This window comes from Zosterops lateralis, assembly GCF_965231275.1.
Source record: "Zosterops lateralis genome assembly, chromosome: 13".
Taxonomy (NCBI): domain Eukaryota; kingdom Metazoa; phylum Chordata; class Aves; order Passeriformes; family Zosteropidae; genus Zosterops; species Zosterops lateralis.
The window spans coordinates 14,624,819-14,650,464 of record NC_139773.1 but is presented as its reverse complement, the minus strand read 5'-3'; the positions used below and the strand labels follow the sequence as shown (position 1 = coordinate 14,650,464).

Sequence of the window (25,646 nt, the reverse complement as noted above, 5' to 3'; positions counted from 1 at the left end):
CATTTTTGTTTATTCCACACAGGCCTTTGTATTTCCTTAGAACTAGAGAGGTGGGAGTCAATTTCTCAGTTAGGGCCCTACAGTGGTGGGCAAGAGGTTGTATTTTCTTCCACTCCAACACCCTTCTCCAGCCCAGGTGGATGGCACTGGCCACATCCACCTCCTCCACCACCCAGGGCTCCCACCAGGACTGTGCCACTTCCACATTCAGGTACTTCCCCAGATCCCAGTCTGGTCTCAGCAGCATGTGAAGTGCAGACACCGGTGCATTTCTGGGTTACAATACAGCAAAGGGGTGGCTTTACTTCCTAGAAATCATTTCCCCTACTTCAGGTCAACCTCAGGAAGTAAAGCCCATTTTATGACATTGAGCTGACTCACAGCTCACAAATAAGCTCAACAGGGTTCACTTGCAAATATCCTGTGCTCGATTGTTCCCACACTTCAGGTATGTTGGTGTCAAACACAGCAGGTTTATTTTGAGAAAAAAAAAAAAGATGTGAAGGGGGAGAAGGGTAACCTCACACAACAGGTGTTAAATGTAAATGGATCAATTATGATAAATAACCTTTCAATGAAAACCCCAAAAGCACACAGAGACACTATGCAAATCTCATACCCCTAAGGACAAAACCCCCTGTGGGACTCCTGCTACACAGCTCAGATTTTAGCTCCAATTCCTTTCCAACGCTGATAAAATAATTTCAATTTACTCAACAAATTATGTCTATTGCTGCTCTTGTTGATCATCTCCACTTCAAAAAAGCATAAAAATTTACATAAATTGAAAAATAATTTTTATAAACAGTGATTTTTTACAAAATATTTTGTGTGCAGCATTTACAGTAAAGAAAGCACAGTATGAAAATCTGATGTGTTTTTAAACTACGTTATTAGAAAAGCTCTGTTTAAGTGCTTCAACAATCCCTGAGGCTAAATTAGTTACTAATCATTTCAAATTAAACAATCTTACCCACATTTGCTTTAGAATTTAAAATTTGACTGCATTTTTAATACACCCAGAATACCATCCAAATTTATACTAGAAGGTTACAGTAATTTGATAATATATGTATTCCCACACTAATTTAAGTCTGTGTGCTTAAGGAAGGTTAAATACTGGACACATCAAGAATACTATTCAAACACCTGAACATCACATAGAGCACATGTGATACAACAGACAGTTCAGAGTTCTTTTTTATTAATGTTGGTTAAAAATGCAGGAAGACAACACCAGAGAAAAAGAAACAGGCTGAAATTCAACTGAAACTGACAAAATGCAAAACTCGGTAATATTTACAAACTAAAAAAACCAAAAAACGCATATTGTTTAATTTTTAATTTCTGGAAGATCGACCTTTTAAATACAAAATGAGCAATCTGGTAATTGTACTTCTGCATCCCCAGCAAACAAACATTTTCAGTATTTCATACTTTTCCCACATCAAGGTTAAGTTTCTAAAAATCCGTAAAGAATCTCATTACTTGACAAAAGTAAATAAATATACTCTGAGCAAAAATACGTTAAACAAAACAAGCAAATCATTTGGTGTCTCTTGTTAACACAGTCCCAGTGTATATTTTTTGATACAAAATGCCATCACCAGCAGGACATAGTCTGGTTAAATTGTATAAAAATATTCTAAAATACCTCCACAGAATCAAAGTTCTACAAGCTCAAATAAAATTTGAAGTAAGAGGTATCCGACAAACAGGCACTTTCCAGTTTATATTTTAAAATAAGCTTTTTTTCATTCATGTAACTTTTTCTTGTGCCTATTTACTATAATTTACTACTACACCAGGCTTCTGTATGGCCCTCAGTTAAAGTTTAGACTTCTGAGATTCTTCAAAGAAAAATTTGCCTTGTATGTAAAATGGTGCAATGCAGCAATGGCTAAACCGACAAGGTCATTTTTCACAGCACAAAAAACCTAAAAACCGAAATTCAAAAGCTGGAAAAACATCATACAGGGGCAAGGGCTGCCCTGAATAAAGGTACAGTACCTTTTGCCTAGGACATGGGCCCTTAAGTCACAACACAAGTTTCAGAAATTGCTACAAAAAAAAATTAGGGTGTGGCATGCTAACAATCTCAAGGTCATTCCTTAAAAAGGAAGCAAAATCAGTAAAATGTTTTCTATTAAGCACTGACAGTAACCCAAGGCTGTCAAAGTAAACAGGGTATTCACAGGTTTTACAAAAAAAAAAAAAAAAAGAAAGTTGATAGGTCATACCTCGATGCATTGCTGTGGACTGAACCCTCCTCTCCTTGGCTTTTGTCCTTATTTCTCATCATCTTTTTATTCTTAAATATTAAAAGGGGGTCAGGGGTGTCTGTTTGCTTTGAAGTCCTGTGCCCAGGTATTTACTGTCAAAAGTTGAAAGAAAGGTAAGGTCCCAGTTCGTTTCACTGGCTTTCATTATCAGGAACAAAGTCCTGACGCTGCAATGATATTGTTATAACAATACACAGCACTGATCAACACGGCAAACCGGAGATTTAAAACAAATAATCATTTTTACAAGAAAAATCCGAGAATAAACACAGGAGAGGAGCATCCTGCAAACTTTCCCAAAGTAATACTGGATGCAAATAATCTCTGTATCTTATTGCGTCATCCCAATACAGCACAAATCGGTCGAAAATCAAAGTATTAAAAACGGCAGAAATCTAAAAATTATTATTATTAATTGCTCACCTACCTGATCCATGCACCGCCGCCAGGACCAAGTCGATATTAGTTTCGGGTAGTGGAAAAACATTAGATCCAAAATATTTAGAATTATACCGATAAAATACAAATTTCAGAAAATGAAAAAAAAATATATATCCTAATCCCAAAAATATGCTGCCGATAAAGCAAAAGAAGCGGTAATTAGTACAAAAATGTCCGGGGGAAAAAGCTCATTAGGAGAGCGCACAAAAATGGAGGTACGCCATGGCTTCTAAGCTGGAAAAACAACGACCTGGGCTCTCTCCACGGCTTCTTCTTTCCAGCAAGGCACGAAAAGGGAGCCCTCAAAAGCTGCTTTTCTGCCCGAAAAAGGTCCGCTCGGCCCCCGATTAGTGCCTAGGAGAGGCAAGGGGCTGTGGGGGCCCCCTGAGGCTGCCTGAAAGTTAGGGAAAGTTGCGTAAAGTGTTGGGGAAGGCACGGAGCTGAGCGCGCTCTCTCTAAGGCACAGCCGCCATCTAGAGCTCCTTCCCAGCTCTGAGCTCTGCCTTTGATTGACACTCTCTACATTTACCCCACAACTCAGGTGATGTACCATAGACCCACCCCTTCATTTCTACCAAAAAAAGAGAGAGCCTCCACCTAAAGGGTGCCTGCTACCCCACAGCCCTGGCTCCTTCCAACTACCCCAGCTCAAGGGGCACCTTAACCCCATGTGGCTCAGACACCCTTTGGAAGCCAGAAAGAAATGGAATTTGTGCCTTTTGTTTTAAAGATTTGCTAAATATTTCAGTGCCTGGGCTAAAATTACTTCCTCCCTGGACAGGAAGTGGTGCTGTTACAAGCCATTTTGAAGGCATGGAAGTGGAGCTCAAAGCCATGCAGGCAGCAAGAGCCCACCCTGCGGGTCACCCCACCCAAGGGGCAGCTTCCCCCCAGTTTGGTGGCAGAATCCCCAGACAAGAGCTGTCCCCTCTGCCCCCCAGTGCTGGCACTGGCAGGGGAGAACAGGAGCATCAGCTGCTCCCAAGCCAATCCCCCAGAGCTGAGATTGCCCTCAGCTCCACAGCGCCTCCCTGGTGGTTCCCCCAACAACTCCAACCCGACAGCCTCGCCATTTCCATGGGCTACACCAAGGCACTGCGGTCAAGGCAGCCCAACACCATCAAACAGATTATTTATAATGCACTTTCTTAACCCATTCATGGTCATTTACAGATTTTAACACAACAAATTAATTTTAAAGCTGCACAACAGCCAAGGTGCAGAATTGCAAATCAATCATTGGACATCTCCAACACAACATGCTGGAATTGAGAGGATGTACCACCAAGGGAATGGAGGTGATCCAGGTGATCCCCTGACCACTTGATTATGACCACCAGTTGTCTTCCATGACCAAAACCAACCCCTTAAAGCACAAGGACATCCTGCATATTCATAAGCATCACAAGACAGAGCCATCAGCCACTGGGAGACCACTGGAGGACAAAGGGGCAATGGGCTAGTTTGGGGTTCTATGGGAATATCCACGACACAGCATCCCAACAGCCCAAAAACATTGGCTTCAACCAGTAGAACCAACATCATCCCCTTTAATTCCTCCACAGACCTGCCATTTATCTCCTACAACCATCTATCCTCTTTCCACAAGGGGTTTCATTAGCAACTCTCCAATGCCACAAGCCATTTTAAAAAGTTCCACTTCACCAATTATTCACAGAAGACTCTTTGCACCTTGACTTGAAAGAACTAAAAAACCACAATGCAAGACCATTCCAAGCATTTTTTTGGAAACACTAAGGAAATCCACTCATTTGAATGAGAAACCCTTCAGGTTGGTCCCACTATCCAACTCCACCATAACACACATGGCAAAACCAAACCAGGGCAAGTGTGTACCACCAAAATGGCGGGATGGAACAGGTATGAGCAACTCCTCATGGCAAAAATGGCTATTTCCAAATAGGTCTGAGCAAGGCAAATGGTTAAACATAGACAATGAACAGGATTTTGTTGGGGTTTTCAAAGATAATTTCAAGGTTATCTCAGCACCAGATTTATCATCATGGCCCACCAACACCAAACAAAGACAACTTTGAGTTTCAGGTGAAACATGTAGAAAATAAATTATTACAGTTTCAATTATAATATTTACTAGAAACCTGTAAGGAAATCATGACTTTGAATATTAGAACCATTTAAAAATTCATTTGCAAAGGTTAATATGTCATCTGTAGCAATATCAAAAATAACTCAGTTTTTTCTCACCAAACACATGGCACAGCATCATGACACTAAGGCTACATGCAAGAGCAGTGAAGCAGATTGGACACTTGCATGGAACAATTTTAAGACCAAAGAGACTGTTCAGGAAGTCTGTAGTCCAGGAAATCTGCTGAAAAGTTTCTGTACCCATACACCCAAGAACATACCTAAAAAAGTTACACAAAACATTCAAGTACTCCTTTATTGTCATATTTTCTCAGCCTTCAACTGGTATCAATTCCATCTTAAAATAACTTCACAAAGTTCAGCAGCAGTACCCTGACAATAGGCCAAGTTCTGAAAACCACTATTAAGCACCTGAATGAACAAGCCAGCGAATAAAAATTCATTGGAAGTCATGGTAAAGTGAACATAATTTGCAAATGAAAACCACATTTAATATCAAGTATAGCACAAAATTTTACCTTGCCTTTAGCACTTAGCTGAAGTATTTCTCAGTTTAATAGCAACCAAAAGTGTAACCCACTTCAATATCAACACAATAAAAAATATTCAGCCAAAAAGGACAAACACAAAGTGCGAAATAAACCAAAACCTTTTATTTAAAGTCACTTTATAAATTACATTTTCTCTAAAGGGGTAGCAACAGATATTTTACCAAATTAACTTGCTTGTCATGCAAACACAACCCAAAAAGAAAATTTAGCCACCCAGTCCTCAAAGAGATCCATCATAGGACAGTCACTGATTAATTCAAATGCAAAGTCCATTTTGATAGGATGATCACAACCCAGATCTTCTCTGGCTTAATAACATGAGAGTCCACGTTTTAACATCCTTTTCTTGGACAGACATCCCAGCACTCATGCATTAGTCCATTTCCTCAACCTCTCAATCCCCAGTGGAACTGCCATCTTGGTGTCTCATTCGTAGACTCCTTTTGACACTCTTCATCTCAATGGATTCTTTATGAAAAATTAGAAGAAAAATGCTGTTGGAATACACATCATTGCTTTTAAACTAAGACATTCAACTACTGTACCTTGAAGATAATTTAAATATGTAAATGATGCTTCATTCCATACTACACAGTCCACAATATCTTTTATCAGAAACAATGTCAAATAATCAATTCAAGAATCAAAAATAAAAGTTTAATCAAAACTATAAAAAAGTGAGAAATTATTAGAAGTCCAAGAATCCTTTCAGGATCCATGAATTCCTTTTGAAATTTCTTCACAGTGTTTAACCACTAGAGAAATCTGTGGTGGGAAATCTAAGAAATCTGCTCTTGCACCATTTCCATTGGCCCATCCCCTGAAGCTGACTTTGCTCAGTAGAACACCAAGGTTCTTATAACAAGCCCAAATTTTAAGTGTTGTTCAAGTTCCTTTCTTCAAAGACAAAGGTCCATCAAAACCAATGAAAATTGGTTTCTTATAGACAGATGGTGACTGGACACAAGACATTCCACCATCTTAATCTGTTGGAATTCTGGATAAGAAAACCAACATTAACCCAGTTTTCCAGCTCACAAAAGATGCACAATGCAACAGCAAAAACACAAGCAAATGGAATGACTGGTTTAGTTACTAGTGGGAAAGGACACATCAGAAATCAGATGAAAATGGTCAAAAGTCACTCTAGCTGCCTTCAGCAAGGCTCCTGAGCCATATTCCAACTGCACTCATCATGGAACAGCAATCAAACCCACAGGTGAGTGACAAACCAAAGAGAGCAAACAATATCCACATGGATAAATACAAACCAATGTTCCCATTTTCCTATCTTCTTCCAAGAAATATAACCTCAATTTACTTCAAGTAAAACCTTACTCCTCCTCACATGCAAAACTTAGGTACAGGAAGTTACTAAGTGTCAAGAACATCATTTTGAAACCAAAGCTGACTGTAGGGCTGACATGCAAAAGGGTTTTAAAAGGTCTTCATTATTTTGAGTATCTGCACTCCAGCATCAATTTATTTTTTTGAATATGTATAGGTTTAATCTCATTTTAGTCTGAAAGCAAAGTTCACCAGCACTCTGCTCCCTGATAACCCCGGGCAGATTGACAAGGGATGCTGAAATTACCCACAGCCCAGCAAAAACCAGTGGGGCCATCTAGTGGTCTCTGCCTCGGCAGCCCAGCGTCCCCAGCCCCATCTCGAAATAACCAGTTACAGCAAAGCAAAGGGCACTGGAAGCAACAAGCCCCAAGTCTGACTTTCTCAAGTACCAGTGTGTCCTGCTTTATGCTGTTCTATGGAATTCTTTGTTTAAAATACAATGGGAAAGTACTGCACATGGAAGTGGAATACAGGATCTGGTAATTTCACTTTGCACTGTGAAACGTGCATAGCTGCAGGAGTATTCAACCCCAGAACACTCATGTTTCCAGAAACAGAACTTTCAAGTTTAAAGAAATGCTCTGTTTCAAACATTCAACTCATCCTCAGTTAAGACAATGTATTGAATATTTTAAAATATTTTCCCTCACACTAAGCTGGTTTTGAGGTTGCTTTGGGTTTGGTTTGCTTTTTATTCCAGCTCTCACTAAACTAATTTCAAATCTATTTAGGCATTTGAAAATGAATTAAAATTTTGAATATTTTTTCATGGTAAAGCCTGGACCGAAGTATCAAAAGATGAAAAAAGCCACCACAAAGTTGTCCATTATTGTCACAATCAAACACTCAGGAGTACTAACATGCATACAATGGAAACTCCATAAATAAGACGATTAAAATAATTTTCAGTTATTTTTAATAAGCTTAATATATAAAAATCTAATCACTGACATCAACTTTCCCCACCTCTGAAAAAGGTAATTCATTTATATATTAGTCACCCTTATAAGGCTCTTTCCAGTTGGGTCAGCCCTCTGCCTCAGACACTCACAGGAGCTGCCAGAAGCAATTTCAGAGCTATTTCCCTGCTAGGTTCACCTACGTTGGGTTGGACCAAGAACTTTGCAAGTAACCCATGTAGTTCATCTTAAACTCTTCTCTAAATCTCGTAAAATAATTAGCAGTAAACAGAACTGAGGAGGTATTATAATTAACAACATCTCCTTGTTCTCCAAGTTATTATACATCAAAAAGATGCCAAAATATTAATAGCAGCCTCTACACTTGTGAAATTTACATTTGCTTTAAAAGATTTCACAGCATTTGTTTACTAATGATTAAGGTACATTTTACTAAAAAACTTCAATAACATTACGAAAACACACTCCTCCATGAAGACATATGCAGTGATCCTACATTTGAGGCAGATACTGAAAAATCCTTTTTTTTTTTCTCTAGATGACATGAGTCTACCATTCCTTCTGTAAAATGAATTAGGCATCCACCTATTTTTCAAGCATCTGTTATCTACTCGTTACTGGTTTGGTTTCCAAACACTGTATTTTGGTCAGATAAATCAGGGACCTGGGTAGTCCTCTAATACTGACAAAGTTTCCTTCAAACCATTGATAGGTAACATGTTAACACTCCATGCCATCCATTCCCAACCTGCCTAAAGGTTCAAGGCAACAATTACAAAACATCTGAATTTACAAAGTTTTTCTCTTCAGTTTTTGCAATTATTTTGTTGCTGTATTAAAAGACCACATCAATAAGAGACATCCCTTATGGCCAAACCCATGGCTTCAGCCATTTCAGGTCCACTGTAACCCTGCATTCCTTCAAGTGTGAGACTGAAGCCAAACATGTACAACACCCAGGCATAAGACACCAATACAGTTACAAACTATTCCAGAATGAAATCTGAGGCTTAAAACCTTTAAACAAGGTGACCTACTTGGGAAAGGGAATTCACTCCAACAGAGGGAGCTGAATGGACAGCATGAAGTTCTGAGCAACCCAAACCTCAAGTTTTACTCTTTGAATTTTTTTACTCTTCATTAAAGCAAGGTTTTATTCTCAACGACATCCCTGGTAACTCTTACACCAGAGGAAAGAAGTGTCCTTTATTGGCAGCTAAATCCATTATGTTATTGGGTACCATCTTTAGCAAGAACTAAGTGCTCTGGACAGTCCTAAATCTGCTTTTACCACCATTAGACATTCCTTAAGCAGAGCAGTAAAAGCACAATTCATGTAGGTTTGGGTATTTTTAGGTAAGAAAGACTGTTTCTCAGATTTCAAGGTTAATTCCAGATATGATGTGGCTTTATTCACAAATGCACTTTTTGTGGGCATTATTTTTAAATAATAAATTTTATTGCATTAAGCAAAGTATGCCAACTTTAATAAAGTTCCTGATGGTTTTGAGTATTTTCTCTCTTCTCTTAAAAAAGAGAGTTAAAAATAAAAATCAGTGCTTCAACTAAACACCATGTTAACCAGAGAATGCAACACCAGAACTTTCAAGATCCATCCATTTGAATGCTTTCACAATTGCTTTTTGAAGCAACTTCTTTTGTAGATAATTATTTCAATTAAGTCATTTAAGGGTTTCATGTTCACCTCTTCCCTTTAGGTAAGGATTGTAAACCAGAAAAGGATGGAAGAATCACTCAGTGTGTAACTGAAAAGCCAAAAGTTCTACTCAAAGAGCCAGATCTGACAATAGCTAATTTATAACCCAATGAAGAAACAAAAATGCACACAGAAAGATGTAGGAATCACATGGAGATTAATATTAAAATGGCACATAAGTCACATGTTTAGAGATTCTAGCAGGTGACTGGGACTAGGAAGGCATCAGCGGATAGCATAGGAAGAGCTTTGAGGAATAGCTGGAGAAGAAATATACCAAGAGATATGCTGTTCGACACACCTGCAGTGGGAAAAATAGCTTAAGACTTCTGAAAGAATAAAGTAATAAAACTTAGAGACCACAACAGTAGAAGAGATTAAATACTTATCAAAACTGAGTTTGTGTACACACATTAAAAACTTAATTCCTCAAAGTCCATATAGTCTTTGGTAATCTTTTCCTACTTCTTTTGCTTCAGGACTGAAAACTCAAACGATAAAACTGGTCCAAAATGAAATGGACCCAGAAGCAGGAGGCCAGACTGACATACCCTGGCAAGGTTTGCACCTTATCCCCACATATTCCTTTTCAGAAGGGCTCAACATTAGTCTCCACACCATGGAGAGGAAGAGAAGCACAGGACTTTGGAGTACAAAACCAGCTTCTCTCCCAGCACCTGAGGCGGTGCAGAAGGCCGTGGCTGCTGGATGGCTCTGCTAACAAACACAGCCACAGGACAGCTAAAATTCACTGTCATCTAGCCACTAAAATGAGTGGATTTGGATTCTGGAACATCTTTCCAACCTACCTGAAGCCTAAGGAAGGCCTTGCTCATTCAGGTAAGCATGTCAGATTGAAAGAAACTGTCTCTTCAAGAAAAGCATATATTCCAAAGCACAGTGTTACAGGAATAGAGCTTCCCACAAAAAAAAAAGTTAATCTGTGTACACAAAATGCAATGGGTGTCCTAATTAAATATGCAGAATCAAGGAGTCTGAATTTTAAGCACAGAGGAAGACAAAAGAACTTGAGTCTTTCCACAGGCAACTCCCAAGAAAGTCACAAAATGTGCCAGAGACAACAGAAGGTCAAGACCAAATTCCTTTTAGTTAAGGAAATGGGAAAGAATTCTGTCCCTATGTTCATCCAGTATCAAACTGAATTAATTTACCTACTCAAGCCTGCCAATTTTATGTTTTGACTATATGAGGAATGATTTCAAGTCTATCAGCTAGCACTTTAATTAAAAAAACATACAGGAAACTGTACTGGCATTTATCATTTTGTGCAAAGCTAGAGCTTTATGAATGAAGAACAGAAACAGAACAATTGCAGAACAGGAGACACTAACTGTCTGCTCAAAGGCTCTCAACGATTCTGAGAAGCGTAAGGACAACACGAGATGCCTGTATGCCAAGTTCTTCCTGCTATACTTTCCATACCATTTGTCATCCAAATTGTGTGTAGTGCCTCTCTAGAGACAGACATCTACATACCAAAAACCCCTCTGAACAAGCAAAACTATGATCTCAAAGTTCTCAGTGAAATCTGGAGTCAATTCAGGGAAGCTGCCAGCACTCAATCAGATGTGAAATCTCTCGGCAGCCGGGCAGGGAGAGAGCCCCACCCAAGGACTGCTCCCTTCCCCAGAGCCGGCAGGATGGTCCTGGGGCCCTTTCACTGAGCTTTTCCCAAACACACATTCACACGTGGCCACACACTGAGGACCTGCACAATGTACTCAGCCAAACCCTTCAGCTACTTCAACATTAGAGCCATGTGTGCTTGCTGGGTTTTTTTTAAAGCTAGAAAGTAAATGTTTTTAGGAATAAAAACTTACCAGTGCTTCAACCAAGGGCAGCTATTTTGCTTACAGTGAGTAAATCAATTCCTCAACAAATCTGTAGGGAAAATGGGATATTAAAACACTTGAATTAAAATAAATTAAAAAATAAAGTAGATATAAACTTTAAGGTCTGCAAGACCAAGCATTAGCTTTTATTATAAAAATACACAAAACCAAACAAAACACCCAAGCATTCCCACGTAAGTTATTTTTATTTAAAAAAATTAAAGTATCACTAAGGAACCTGTTATTAAAGAACCTGCAGACAATGCAAGAAATTCAGACCCAGTCCACAAATTCATTGAGAAAAAAAACAACAAAAAATACAGTCTTTGAAGTTTTTGAAAAAGATCAATCAGGCATCAAGTGGAAGCATGCTTAAGCAAACTGACTTGCCCTTCACAATAGAAAATAAAAAGCTCTTTTTATTGAGAGGAGGTATCAGCTGGATGCAGGGCAATTATGTAAGACATTTACGTGGAACAAATTATCTACTTTATCTCAAAGTTACTCATGTATGGGCAAGGTCCAAATGTGGAAATATGACTTTGAAAACGCTCTATCAATATTTTCTTATTCACAGTTACCTTAAGCAAAGGTAGCAAGATTACAGACCTAAAGCTCTAAAGCAACTCATGAACCCTCTTTTTACTGTAAATTTCAACTACACAAAACAAGCCATTCAAGTTTATCTTCCTGACACATATAAGCAAATGACTTATCTCATAATCTCTCAGAATCTACTTATATTGAAATATAGCCTCAAATACATAAAAATTAATGAATCTGTCCAGTGACAGCGTAATGTGCAATCCTGTAAATCCTTCCCTTCCATTTGACAGCTACTCAGATGTGTAGAAAGAAAGATGGGATGAACAGGACTGTAATTTGTTGATGTAATTTACTTGAAACTTTATTACGGAAAAAGCCTTTAAAAGGGGAAGTAACAAAAAAAATAGCAGTAGACTGGCAGAAGTATGTAAAATATTCTAATTCATGTGAAATTTAGAGGTTTAAAAATGTATTAATAGTATTTTAAAATTTATTTGAACATGTACAAGCAGCTGCAATTAAACAGAAGCACAGAAGTTCCATGAAGTGCCCATCCACCATTTCGGAAGAAACACAACATGGCTGCTGGACTCTGATCAGGCACGAGGCAGCCACCAGTGATCCAAGGCATGAAATATGAACCAGGGAAACAGTTACTCAGGCCCTTTGCATAATTTCATTAAAAAAAGGCCGTTTAGAAATTACAATCTAATATATGAAGACAGGTAAAGTTAATGACTGGAAGACTCTGCTTACAGCTCTCAGCCACTTTTAATAATTCATGGCACAGCTACACATCCATCATTGTTTCAAGTTGGTTGTTGTTTTCTTTAGTTCTAGAGCAAGCACACAGCTAGGGTAGCTTGACCAAAACTTTAATGAGGGTATTTAATATGATTATTACCACAAAGCACCTTCCTCTAATGACAGTGTTACGAAGACTCCACCGGAGTTTTGCTCTTCTGACCTCAGCACACTTGTGCAAAAGGCATCTTTTATTTGTCAGAGTGGTATCACACAGTAGTAGTGACACTTCTCTTCTTGAAGTGAGTGGATGAACCAAACAATTTTGTAAAAACAACATGAGGATGTTGATAATATATTACTTTTCATTCACATGAGTTATTTTTTCACTATTATAGAATATACCCCTGTATTACGAGTTTTTAATATTAACATCCAAAACAAATTCACTCTTAAACTACAGTATAAATCACCAAAGCTGCAGGTTTATGCCACAAGCCAGAAACCAGAAATACAAGTCTCGGCTGAAAAAAAAAAAAATCTTTCATGGTAACAGCAGTATTTCCTGTATCTAATGTCAAAATCTTTTAATCAGACTATTTGCTGTAATTGTTGTAGCCTGGGTGATTAAAAAAATCCATCCCCTACTTAAAAACAAACATGAATTAAATTTTCTAGGTAATCTAATAGCTATAGCTTATTTTTGTTTTAAAATTACAAACACCTGAAGTACAGTACAGCTTACGCCCCACAAAACGTGCCGGGCATCAGGGGCCCATGGCTCCTTCCCCCAAAGGCTGGCACTGACCATCACACAGTGCATCTCCTCTTACAGCAAGAGGTGAGCTCAGACACCCCAAAGCTATCACCTGATATCATGTTTTCTCTTGTATTTATTATTTGATTAACAAATTATTTTGGCAAAGACGACGTGTATTATTACACCAACGTGTTTCCATGTACACTGTCAATGCTACCAAAATCTATTCTCTGAGAACACTTTATATGGGCTCGTATCCCCAGAGAGGAACAGCTTCCTCAGCTGAAAAGGTCTGGACATAAAATGAGAGATCCTCCTGACCCCCTCAATTCTCACGAGCACGCTGTAGCGTAGCCATAAACCTGGAACTCCCCTCGAGTCCCAGCAGTGTGCATCTAACCCACTGAGGTCTACTTAACCCACAGGTGAAGCCCCTGTTAGATGAAAACAAGCTCTTCTTGCAAGAAAAGGCAGCTCCAAAGAGCTCACAAAAGGGACAGTTAAGAGTTTTTTTTATTGTAATGACTATTCAGCACAATCAGCATCAGGACAATACTGGGAAGATGCAAGACTGTTAAGATCAAAGTGCTCAATTTCATATTTATCATAAAATGCTCAGGTCAGCCAAGATCTGCTCTTGAGGGCTGTGTTTTTTAATTTTTACTTTTCTACTTTTTTTTTTTTTTTTTAAGAGCAGGTCAGTTAGAAATTGCAAATTCAGACATTTCAGAATTTAGTATGAGGAATGTAAGTTGAGTCTGACAGGTTCAATCCCATCACTATTATCAGACTTGTGTGACCCAGGCTGGTCTTGCCCTCATCAGAATAGATGGTGCAGTATTTGTGATTTTTGACCTCTGAATTGAAAATTTACGTGGCATTTTAGATATGCCCTGTCGTTCTTAAGATCTGAGATAATTTCTGACACCAAGTTGTAGTTCTCACACTTCTCATCAGACAGTCACACGAAGTTGCAGGAACATACTGTCATATCACCTTGCTTGTTAGCTGTGTTTGCTGCAGGACATCCATGATGGTGGCACATGTCCAATATCTATAAATATAATTTGAACTCTACCTTGCACATCAGCAGTGACTCACTGCAGACAGAACTTTATTACAACCTTAAAGAGACATTTTGTAGAGCCTATGGAAAACTGCGTACAATCTCTTTCCTATGAATAGACTGAAAGCTTCATCTAAGCCAAAAAACCCCCAGCTGCACTCAAGTGGGGGTTCACAATTGTATTCTTTGATTATGATGGTGAATTATGTAACTTTAGAACGCAAATCATCAGGAGTATTTTTGGGAATCCTGATACACGTGTCCTCATGAAGATGCCTTACGCTTTGAGGTCCTGAGTATGCACCAAAGGACATGAGCATGGGAAGCTGTGAAAAGGAACCAGTTAAGACAGGCAAACAGGATCCCCCACTTTTAATTACAGAGCGGTGAAAGCCTGACTCAAAGGCAACATGTTACTCCGATCCTAAATGCAGAATCTGAAGTGTAAAATAAAAAAAATAAACACTAAAAAGCTGTTTTGTTTACACTGCAAGGAGGAGAGAATAACAACTGAGTACCACTTGAGGCTTTTAGAATAAAATTTACACCAAAACCAGAATTTTTCAGTTTATTGTATAAAAAATTTCTTGAAAAGGAAAAGCTTATGAGTGTCCCTTGCTAATGAATTGATACCTTGAATTAAGGAAAAGCATCCCTGAAGTTTGATTAGACAATATCCTTAGGAGATGACAGTCCTTTGGCTTCACCACATGTCAACATGGTCAGTGCAGATTGTTAAAAAGTTGTACTTGTGAGTGACCATAAAAGTCTTCAAAGATACAGGAGACATTAACATTACTGTAGTACGTACATACTACCAATTTCCAAATGCACTACTCGAAAGAAAATAAATTCAACAAGGTAAAACACTGGAACTTAAATGTTTAATGTTTATTTGGGAAAAAAAAAGTTCTCAGGATAATAAAGAATAAAAAACACAAACAAAACAAAACCCCACAACGCAGTGTAACGTACCTGGCATGCACAGCACAGAATTTTGCTCAAGGTCTTTTGCCCAACCAGCCATCTGAATCTTGGGAAGAACAACATCCAGTAATAGCCCTTAAAGGAAAAAAACAACAAAACCAGGTTTGTCTGAAAACAAGGTACAGACAAGCTCTTTGACTGACAAACTTTCTGAAAACACATACAGGAAATGTCTTTGAATAAACTAAAGTTTTACCAACAGTACAAAACCAATATTCTATCATTAAGTATTACCCTCCAGGTCCCCAAAATCTTCTCTATGAATCCTGAAGTCCTGGGTTACTACTTTCATGTACATTCTACAATTTCCCCAAACATTAATGCTATAAACTCGTTAAGTAAAACCCTAAATCATTTTCAAAGTTTAATGCAGGTTTCCACTGGTAAAATGGGACATAGAGAACTTCAGTTTATATGCAAATACTGTCTTTTTCCACCAAATACAATATATATATCCATAGATTATGAAAATAAACAATCCACTTATTAAATAGCCTTAGTAAACTGAAATTTATACTCAAGCAGCACATAAACTTGATATTATCTGAAGACAGTCTACCTGTAACTGCAAAGGAAAGCTTTTTAGAAGTCCAAATAATTTATAAAATGTGTCCCCTCCATGTAGGAATGAGGGGTTTTTTGGTTTTTTTTCATCCCATCTGCACAGTACCAAAAAGGCAAATTCCAGTTTCAAAAAAAATAACAAGGAAATGAACATATGAACATAAAGTATAACTATTCTTACCTAAGAAAAATAAGGCATGAACGAATCCTCTGGAAGTCAGTCATGAAATAAGGTTCTGTTCATGAAATTCTACCTGAAAAAACAAAGTATGGAAATTTTCAGTATTTTGCTTTAGAAAAGCAGCATAAGTCATATGCCTGAAATTCACCAGCCTTTAGATAATTATTAAGTCGGGACAAACTTATGATTGCAGTAACTATCTTTCAAACTGAACTCTAAAAATAAAAGTATGAGTGGCTGCACATTCCTGGCTGAAGAAAAACCCACTGGAGCTGAGTGACTGACACACAACACGCATGATTTGTGTTTTTCATGAATAACTGCAGTCTGCTCTTCTGGCTCCCATTACTTTAATTTTGAAAGACTTAAAGCTAAAATGCCAATTTAAGATTTTTTAACTGAGTAATTTATCACACAATATCCCTCAGCCCTTTTACTTTTTTTTTCCACATTAAAGTCGTTAGAAGTAGGCTATGCAAAATTAAATAAAACCTCTACTGATAGCAAGGTTATTTTAAAATGGCTTCTGTCATCAGCTTCTCTGAATTTTAAATCCTAAGTTACTTCATCTGCCAAAAAAACCTCTCTTTTGCCCTTTAGAATACAGTTTGAAAGCCTTCAGCTTCCTTAACCTTTAATAAGATCTCAAACTATACTCTTTTAACACAAGGAACACCATATTTGCACTATCTCTAGCCAACTTTTCTTGCCTTTAACAAACCAAAGCCATAACATTTTATTTTCCAGCAATTATATCTATCACCAGCATTACTTCATACTCTAGAAGTGTAGAATTATTCTGTAAATATACAATTAAAAAAAAAAACCAACATTTTAATGCTGGATTAAAAAATTAATAAATTCAATCCTCTACACCTTAAATATAAAAAACCCGCCGCAGAACTATTAAATACAACACATCATGAATTAAAAATAATTTATTTTCTGGACAATTACCTGCTATTTTATTTTCAGCTGTTGAAAGAAACCTGTCAAAACTACTTAAAAATTATCCTCTAATATACTTAAATCCAGGAGACACCCACCTAAAGCTAGAACTTTCTTTAGGGCAAAGTGTGTATGCCAGAACCTGTTCTACACTGCAGAACTGTTGCTGGGGTTATAAAACCACCATAATCCAAATCTAAAATAAAGACACCGAACACTTTGCATAAAGGTGACAGAAGTCCAATGGTTGCTGAAACTTGTATTTCTATTTCCAAAAAAAGGGCTAACTTCGATTGCTGCAATGACAGATTATTTGCAGAGGAAGTACCGAAAAATGTAGATTTACCTCCAACTGCAGTATTTAAAATCTGCACAGAGTTTTATAACCTTGCACGAGCGTACACCGTTAAAATCCAACAAATACGCAACCTCCAATTATAACTAAAGTTTTTCTTATTTACCTCTTGCTTTGCTACAAAGACGTTTCATACATTTAGAATTACAATTTTACTCTTAAATCGGTAATTGCTGAACGCGAGCCAACCCAAAACAAACGTCAACCATTACATTTAAACTTGCATTTTTAGAAAGTCTTGCAATAGGTGTTGTACAACTCCTAAATTATCAGAACACCGAAACGACGATTAAAATGTTTCATAAAGAGAAGTAACAGTGAGGTCTCTGGAAAATCTATAAACTGAATATTAAAAACAAACCTGATACCCATTAAATGTTTTTTTAAAGGCTTTCCATGTCAGAAACAAACTCATCCGTTTTCTTATCGCGTAATTCATATTTAAGTAACTCTTTTTGTAGTGTCGTCTAAATCACAACTGTAGTATTTTGCCAACTTTAAACTGTAGACTTGGCATGACCGAGCTTTGTTTTTCTCAAGCTTTTAAGTTTCTACGTTGCCGTTTTAATTGCAAAATCAAATTTGCACGTAATTCCTTAGAGTTTTCTTTTAAACTTCTGCACCTGAATTACTGTTTCTCCAGTGAAGTCAAATTCTCTCTATTGTTTGATAAAGTACCTATCTGTCTCATCCGCAGCCTGTTTCTCTCTCTTGCTGGTTTACAAAGAGTTAAAAGCCAACACCCCACAAAAAAACCACTCCAAGTTTTATTTTTAAGAGAAAAGGACATGGCGTCTTTGTTCTTAGAAACTACGAAAACATATCTCCATCCGACCAGCGACGGGCAAGAAACGCTCTTTTGCACAAACACGGGGCTAAACATTTCAGTGATGCTGTCGTACAGCCTTCACCTCTCCCCCCTCCCCGCACTGCTGCATTGGAGTTCCAGGCTGGTTTGCAGACACCCCCCTCGCCCGCCGTGCTGGGGGGAACCGCTCTGCAGCCCCCCTGTGCTCGGTGCTGCCCAGGAGAGCCAAAACCCGCCGCTGCCTCCCCCGGGGCGGCATCGGGGACGGGGCGTGCGGAGCCCGCCGGGTGCCGCAGGAGAGGGAAGGGAGCGCCCGCAGCCGCCGAGGGTCACCGGGGCTCCCCTTGTCCCGCCGCTCCCCCTCAGCACAGCCCGGTCTCGGGCACGGACACGGGCGGGGGTCCCCGAGGGTACCCGCAGGTCCCCTCAGCGCCCGGCGGGGGGGGAAGCGGGGGGCAGGGGGAGGCAGCGCCCCCTCCCCCTCCCGGCTCCAAGGACATTTTGTTTTTCCTCCCAAGGACAAAGGACAATGAGGAGCCCGGAGACTCCGGCACTTACCCGGCGAAGAGCAGCCCGCTGGCAGACACCCGAGGCCCCGAGGACGGGGCGCCGCTCCCGGCTCTCCCTGCCCGCGCTCAAGGGCGGCCCCGAGCCCGCCCGGCGAGGGAGCGGCGCGGGCAGCGCTCCGCAGCCCGGCGCCATTGCTGCCCGACCGTCGGCAGCCCCGCTCGGCAGCCCAGCTCGCCGCCTTGCGAAGCCCCGGAGCCCACAGAGCGCCGGGCCCTATTTGGCGCCCGGGAGCGGAACCGAGGGCGCTCGCCGGGCGTTCCGGGTGCGAGCGGCGGGGACGGCGGCGGGAGACGGGCGGGAGCCGCGGCTGCTCCCCGGCCATCTTGTGCCGTGTGTGTGAGGGAGCCTCCGCCGTCTCCTCTCAACTCCTTGCTCCCCTCCCCCCGCACAACATGGCCGCCCGGTCGCTCCTCACTGCGGCGGGGAAGGGGCGGCCCCGCGCGCGCGCCCCACCCCTCCCTCCCCGCCCTCGGCTGCGCGCGCGCCGCGCGCCGCTCCCCATTGGCCTCCCCCCGCCCGGGCCCCGCGCGCTCCGCCACCGCCGCCTCCCATTGGCCCGCGCTCCCCGCCTCGGCCGCCCCCCATTGGCTCCCGCCGCCTCCTCGCGCGCCGGCCGCAGCAGCCGCCCCTCAGGGGGAGGCGGGAGTGGGAGCAGGGGCGGCCACCGCCCCCTCCCAGCCCCACCTGGCCGGGCCGTCCCACCTGTCCTGCCCCGGCACAGCTCTGACCCCGCTCGGCCCGAGCGCTGCCAGACCCCACTACAGAGATCTCTTCGTGCCTCAGCCTGCCTGCACTGACATGGAGCGGGGTTCAGTCCCTTCAGTTGGCTGCTGGCGCCCCGCATCTTACAGCCCCGTTTGCCGCCATTCCACAGACACCACCTCTGTCATCAGCCCTTGATGTGAGCCCAGGGACAGCTCACCCGCCAGGGTCCCCACGGAGGAGTGGGGCCACGATCCCCTCTATTCCGATGGGATACACACCGCTGTTGGGCACCCTCAGCTCCCGAGCCGGGCTGGAGCAGAGAGCCAGCACAACCAGGCACCTGCCTGTCTGCCACATCAATCCCCCGTCACTGCTGCTCAGAAACAGCACAGACACACAAATAAAACTAGGTATCCTGCTTTTTTTAGCCAACGCCACAGAAACTGTCTGGTGTGCCAGCTTCACCAGGACACTGTCTCTTATTTTGACTACAGCCATGGAAACCACTTCAGATATCAGCAAGACAGAAAGGCATCCCTCACATTCCTGGTCACTGCCGTGAATCCTGTTCCCAGCCCCAGTTATGGTGCTCCTCTGCAAGAAGCACACACAGCAAACATGACAGAACTGATATTTATACACTTCAGCATCACTTTGAATGATACACGCACCTTTCACCTTCTTTCATTTGCCCAGGTGACTCCATTAAAAGCAGAAAGAAATTGTCTAAGTCTTCCTTTTTCATATTAATGAACCTGGGTAATTATGACAGAATTAAACTAACAATACTTCAAATTATTATGGAAGGCCTTATGATCCAGTCTGGCACTTGAGATCACACAGTTGGACTTCGGCAGCTCTCTCCTGAGCTGAGACCTGGAAAACCCACAGGGAAGTGGCCAGCTGAAAAGAATCAATCCCTATGACTTTGAGCCAACAGATTTCCTTTCAAAATACAGAGAAAAGCTGACCTCATGTATAGGATAGCAGGATATATTTACTACTTGTAGACAGTGGGATAAGGTGTTACAATCTTCAGAGAAGGGATGGTGGTGACCCACATAAAGGTACCACAACACAGGAACCTCCAGTCAGGGAATCAGTCGTGGTACGAAAGAGCCAATGCAGCTTCTCAGTGAAAAGTGGCCTTTTTTTCCCCTCTCACAAGAAGAATTATTGAAGTTCTGGTCTATGGAGACTATGGATAGCAGAAAGCCTGTTCTGCAACTTCATTCCCATTTAGATTTGTACAAAGGCCAATCCTCTTGCTCTCAGTGTAACTGCTCGCATACAACTGTCTCTAAAGGTGTTTACATGTACAGAACCCAGATGCTGTCCTCCTTGGAAAACCACCAGCAGTGAAAAAAGGGGGAAGGATGAGGCAGGTTCCAGATGAAAGCAGAGTGCAGCAACAGCACTTATGTCAGCATTTTCAGCTGATCCTGTGTGGTGAAACTTCACAGCAAGGGCCAAGATTAGAAATTCCATGTACAATTTCCAGCTTTTATCTTGTTTCTTCCCAAAACATAAGTACGTTCCTAGAAGAATATATGTGTGATCACTTGCAATAACCACATGAAAGAGAGAAAAGAGATCAAGAATTCTAGACATAATTGTGCCTTGTTAGAGTAGTGTGCTTCCAGCCAGGAGAGTTGAAGATTGTACCTGAACAAGACCTAACCTGTGTGCTCAGACTGTTCTCTGATTTTCTCTAGCTATACCAGCCCGTCAAGTGTAATAGACTGTTCCTCTTAAAAAAAAAAAAAACAAACTATGTACATTTATAGACAAATGTTTTTGGAAGTCACTCTATTGCTGCTACATGTAACCAAAAAATTACTTGAAGTCTATTATCTTCATTAAATATGTGCAGCACTGCTCTTGATTCCTGGGTACCAAGACCTGATACAGCTCCAAAAAACCTTACACAAATACCCACGACCTGCTCTGTTCCTTGGCCCTGAGCAAGTTGCATAGAGGTGAACACAAGTACAGTCACTGTCTGCAGAGCCAGGGCTCTCCTCACAGGGTGTTGCTGTTCCTTACCAGGAACAGACTCTTTGAGAACAAAATTCTCATTCCTACTTCCTCTGTAGTTAGCCCATTATTTTCCTCCTAAATTCAGCATTTCTACACTGCAGTTCTTCTATAAAGTTTATTCCTTCTCTTTTAAATTACACACTCTCTTCCTTTATGTATCATTAGACCAAACACTTCAGCCATGTTTTATGAACCACACGCCTGAAAATAATGACACAAGTTAATGTTTCCATTACTAATTTGGGAACTATTTTCTGAGATTGTGTCTGTGGCTGGAATTCCAGATGGAGGCATAGAACCTGACTTTCTGGTACTCTTATTTTCTTGAACCTTTCTTCCTTCCCATGTTATTATCCCTTAGGGACAACATACAAAGGCACACTGTGATCCCACAGGGCAGTGTCTCTTCCCCACCTGTCCTAACCTGCCCTCTGTACCAGAGGACACCAAAAGACTGGTGAAGCAGTTTACTCTGTTATACAGCGTAGCCCACAGATCTTTGGAAACACAAATATAATGGAAAGGCAAATATTGGACAAAATGGTTAAATATTGTATCCGCCTTTTGAAGTAGAAAACAGGAGTCTGAACAAGACTGAGAGATGTTACCAAACTTTTCTTCAGCCAAAACTCTCACTTTTCAGAAGAAATAAATGCAAATTTCCTAGGCCAAACAGAGTAATTTGGAATACTTGGACAGAGACTACGCAAACTGGATATGGAATGCCCTTTGAGCACAGCGAGCTGTTTGTGGGAGGTTTAACTTCCTGTGAACTGGGTGTTTATAGAAACTGTCACTTTGTCCTGAGTTAAGCAGGCGCTCTGTTTTCAGATTTTGTATGTAACCTGTAACATGTTGGTAAAACAAACAATCTGTTTATCCCCCCGCCCTCTCTTCTGTTTCCTTCCTCGGTAATTCACTATTAAAATCACAGTAACTGCTCAGGTAGATACAAATTCACCGTCTAAGCATGGAACCACATTCCCTGTGAGACTGGTGAAGATGATTTGGGTGTATTGATCGCAGCTAAAGCTTTTTGCAATTGCCACAAGACAAGCAATAAACCCAGCAGCAGCAAGGATAAAACTCAGTTCTAGCAATGAACTTGTGCTGTTCATTCTGCTCCAAGTCTGGAACTGGAACTGAAATCCACACTTTTGCTCCAGCCGGTAATGAATAATTGCAAACACATCGACACACATAAAGAGAACTTTTACCTATGCCCTTTTTGTTCCTAGGCTTTAACACTGAAAACTGAGATTATGTTAATATGGGGGGTTTGCTGGCACTTTTATGGGGCTCATATACAGAACGATGAACCTTGCGAGCAGCAAGCAAGAGATTTATTGGCATGAATAATTAGAAACAAATTCTTATCAGTGTTATAAACATATGGTAAAGAAAAAAAAATCTTTCAGTCTAAGCCAAACCCCAGTGTTTTTTCAATTTATTCAAAATGAAGCAATTTTAACCAAGATTCAGCTTTTTCTATACCTGCTTTCAAAGAAAAGTAAGTTATTAATAAAAAGTATAAAGACAAAATAGAAGTCAGAAATGGATTCAACATATTTTGTGGGATTTAATGGTCTCTCCTAAGCAATTTTTAAACTTGTTGGTCACAGTGTATGAAAGAGTCAGTTACTGTTACTGTACACGTGATCTTGTGGCCTGAGCTCAAATTTTAGCTCTAAGAGCTCCTTAACAACCGACACACCTCACTGTTTCAGTTTTGCATGAGTTCCTGTATACAATAAAGCAAATAACAGACCAGCAAGTATTGTCTACCGAGAGGATTAATTATTATGCTTTATATTAACTCCACTAGGGAATATACACAGATTTTTCTTGGGAAATCAAATCCACTCTTCTTAAGGAGGTTTGAGATTTGAAGCTCTTCATTTTTATTACAGATAATCTTCAAACTAACCCTTATTGTCATCCTAACTGGATGTAAGAAAGAGAGACCATCTCAGTCAAGGTATATTTATGTTGGTTTTGGTCAATGTCTAACACACAGTTATGGCCTTAAATGGCAGCCTTGAAAGTATAAGAAAAGTCAGAAAGCTCCAGTAGTCCTTATTTTGGTGAAGTCTTATAACACTTTAAAATCTAGACTGTTTCAAACTTAAATAATGTGGGTAATTGGGTAATAATATGTTTAATTGCTTCTTAAAGTAAACCACTGGAGCTTGGAACAACAGATCTGTTTCTTTAACCCCCCTTTTAGCCCCTGCTTCATGTATGCAATGTTCTGTTTTCTCAAGGTCACCTTTTAGGTAACAGACTATTCTGCTTGGCTTGGAAAACTTTTATAAGAGGACTGGGACATGGTAGAAAAATACTGACCATTTTACCTGTCTCCACGTAGACACTGGAATTTATAAAACTGTTAACAAGGTATTACATGTCTCCTTACATGAAAAAATAATGATGCAACTTTGCTTACTGCTGACATCACCTTTGAAAACAAATAAGAAACTAATGTGCACCTTTCCCAGGGACTGTAATGCCAGAGGTAGAGCACACCAAGGCAGGTGCTGTGACCTTGCTTCCACACTTGAACTGCTCTGCACTGATCAAGTTCCCTGCCTGGAAACTTGCAGGACTGGAACCATACAAGGATTAGACATGGTGATAAGGTTTAAAATCACTTTAAAAAGTAGAAGCTGCAAGCAGTGTTCTTTATCTCACCATTCCGGCTGAAAATAGAGTCTGCAGAATCACGGGAGTGTTTTGTGGTCGTTGTTCTATCAAGAGTTTGTTCAAAAAAACCCAAAAACCCAACAAAAAACAACCCCTCGAAAACATCAGCACAATTAAAGGAGCCTAATCCCATCTTACATTTCAAAATAGATACTGTTCTCCCATTTTCCAATATGTAATGGAATTGTTACATAAAGAATCAGAACATTTTATAAATTTTAAGACAAATCTTTAGAATATCGGGATTTTAAATGTAGCTGCAAAATCAAATTTTTAGAGGATACAGACAATGACATTGGGGTTTTTTTGTAAGTTCAGATAATTTGAAATTCTATCATGATTACTTCCTTATGCACATTTAAAGCTCATTTTCCAAAAGCATTTACCTGACCATCCTTGAAACTTATTTCCTGCAAACAAAAGCAAGTATAGATTGATTGCTTAAGTGTTTGAGGAATACACTCAGAAAAGGGAAAACAGGCTTAGCAAAAATATGTGTTTACACGTCAAAATCGAGGGCAAAAAAAATTTCCATCTCTAAGCTCTAATTTTTATTTTTACTCACGCTCCATTTGAGTTCTAATGGAGACTTTGGAAAGTTATGGTGGTGATTATAACAAAAACTATATTTTCTTGGTAAATCCCCTTGGAGTTTTGGAGGCAAAGGGTTTCATACTGGCCTTGCAAACATGAGAAATTTCACTCAGATTGAACAAGATGAATTACAGCTACTCTAGAATGAAAAGAAAAACAGCCCAGGCCTCCAAAACCACAAGTATAGAACTAGGGTTTTTATTTCGAGCAAGTTTCAAGCCTGTTTCCATAACGATCTTCATTCTTGTCTCCAGTGTGCAGGTAGCACTGTAGGGCATTTATTGATTGCTATATAAAAGTTGACAAAATGATGCATTATTCAGTAAATTGCCACATGCAGGGAAAAGAAATGGTACCTTTTTTTCTGAAATCTTACGAGCATACACGTTTTTTATTTCACAGACAGTGTGACAAAGCACTGAATCACCCTGTTGTAATGCACCATACATATAAAAGACGCCTTATGCAGTAGCTCAAAACAAACTTCTTCATATTTGTCAATACTTGCTAGATATGGAGTCCAATCAATTTTTGCTGTAGTGATGCACAGACACACTTGGATTAGAATGTCACCTGAACAGAAACAGCTTCTATGTCAGGCTGATGTTTCCCATGAGCTTTTATATGTTCTTCCTACAGTCAACTCATTATAAATTGGTTCCTGCCAGAGCTTTACCCAATTCAGAGAGCTCATCAGCCCAGGGACTAGAGCAGCTCTAGGCATGTCAGGCACATAAACTCCGGAATTACCAGCCTTAACTGTTGCAGACAAGAAATTTTCACGCTGAAACAAATACTCCCCCTCTCTCTGACCAAGCCGTTTAAGGGTGA

At 40.3% G+C, this 25,646-nt stretch overlaps 1 protein-coding gene and 1 long non-coding RNA gene across 8 annotated transcripts in view; both read right to left on the bottom strand.

The window, feature by feature from the left end:
• Window positions 1-3,425, bottom strand: part of CHD2 (chromodomain helicase DNA binding protein 2) — a 54,458-nt gene extending 51,033 nt beyond the window's left edge. Inside the window, exons 1-2 of one of the 3 annotated variants that reach the window (XM_083871097.1) lie at window positions 2,706-3,425; window positions 2,241-2,374 (exon numbers count right to left, since the gene is read on the bottom strand). In XM_083871097.1, coding sequence (XP_083727223.1) covers window positions 2,241-2,302 — 62 coding nt within the window. In that variant the 5' untranslated portion in view covers window positions 2,303-2,374; window positions 2,706-3,425. The remainder of the gene's footprint in view (window positions 1-2,240; window positions 2,375-2,705) is intronic. The other 2 variants (XM_083871096.1, XM_083871098.1) reach the window with 2 other exon arrangements.
• A 2,052-nt stretch (window positions 3,426-5,477) lies between these two features.
• LOC310914731 overlaps window positions 5,478-25,646 on the bottom strand; it is a 30,482-nt gene continuing 10,313 nt past the window's right edge. For 2 of the 5 annotated variants that reach the window (XR_014591083.1, XR_014591084.1), the window contains exons 2-5: window positions 16,093-16,165; window positions 15,336-15,422; window positions 11,233-11,293; window positions 5,478-5,872 (exon numbers count right to left, since the gene is read on the bottom strand). This is a non-coding gene — a long non-coding RNA (uncharacterized lncRNA). Of the gene's footprint in view, window positions 5,873-11,232; window positions 11,294-15,335; window positions 15,423-16,092; window positions 16,166-17,049; window positions 17,081-17,138; window positions 17,360-18,761; window positions 18,866-25,646 lie in introns of those variants that run through there. The other 3 variants (XR_014591085.1, XR_014591086.1, XR_014591087.1) reach the window with 3 other exon arrangements.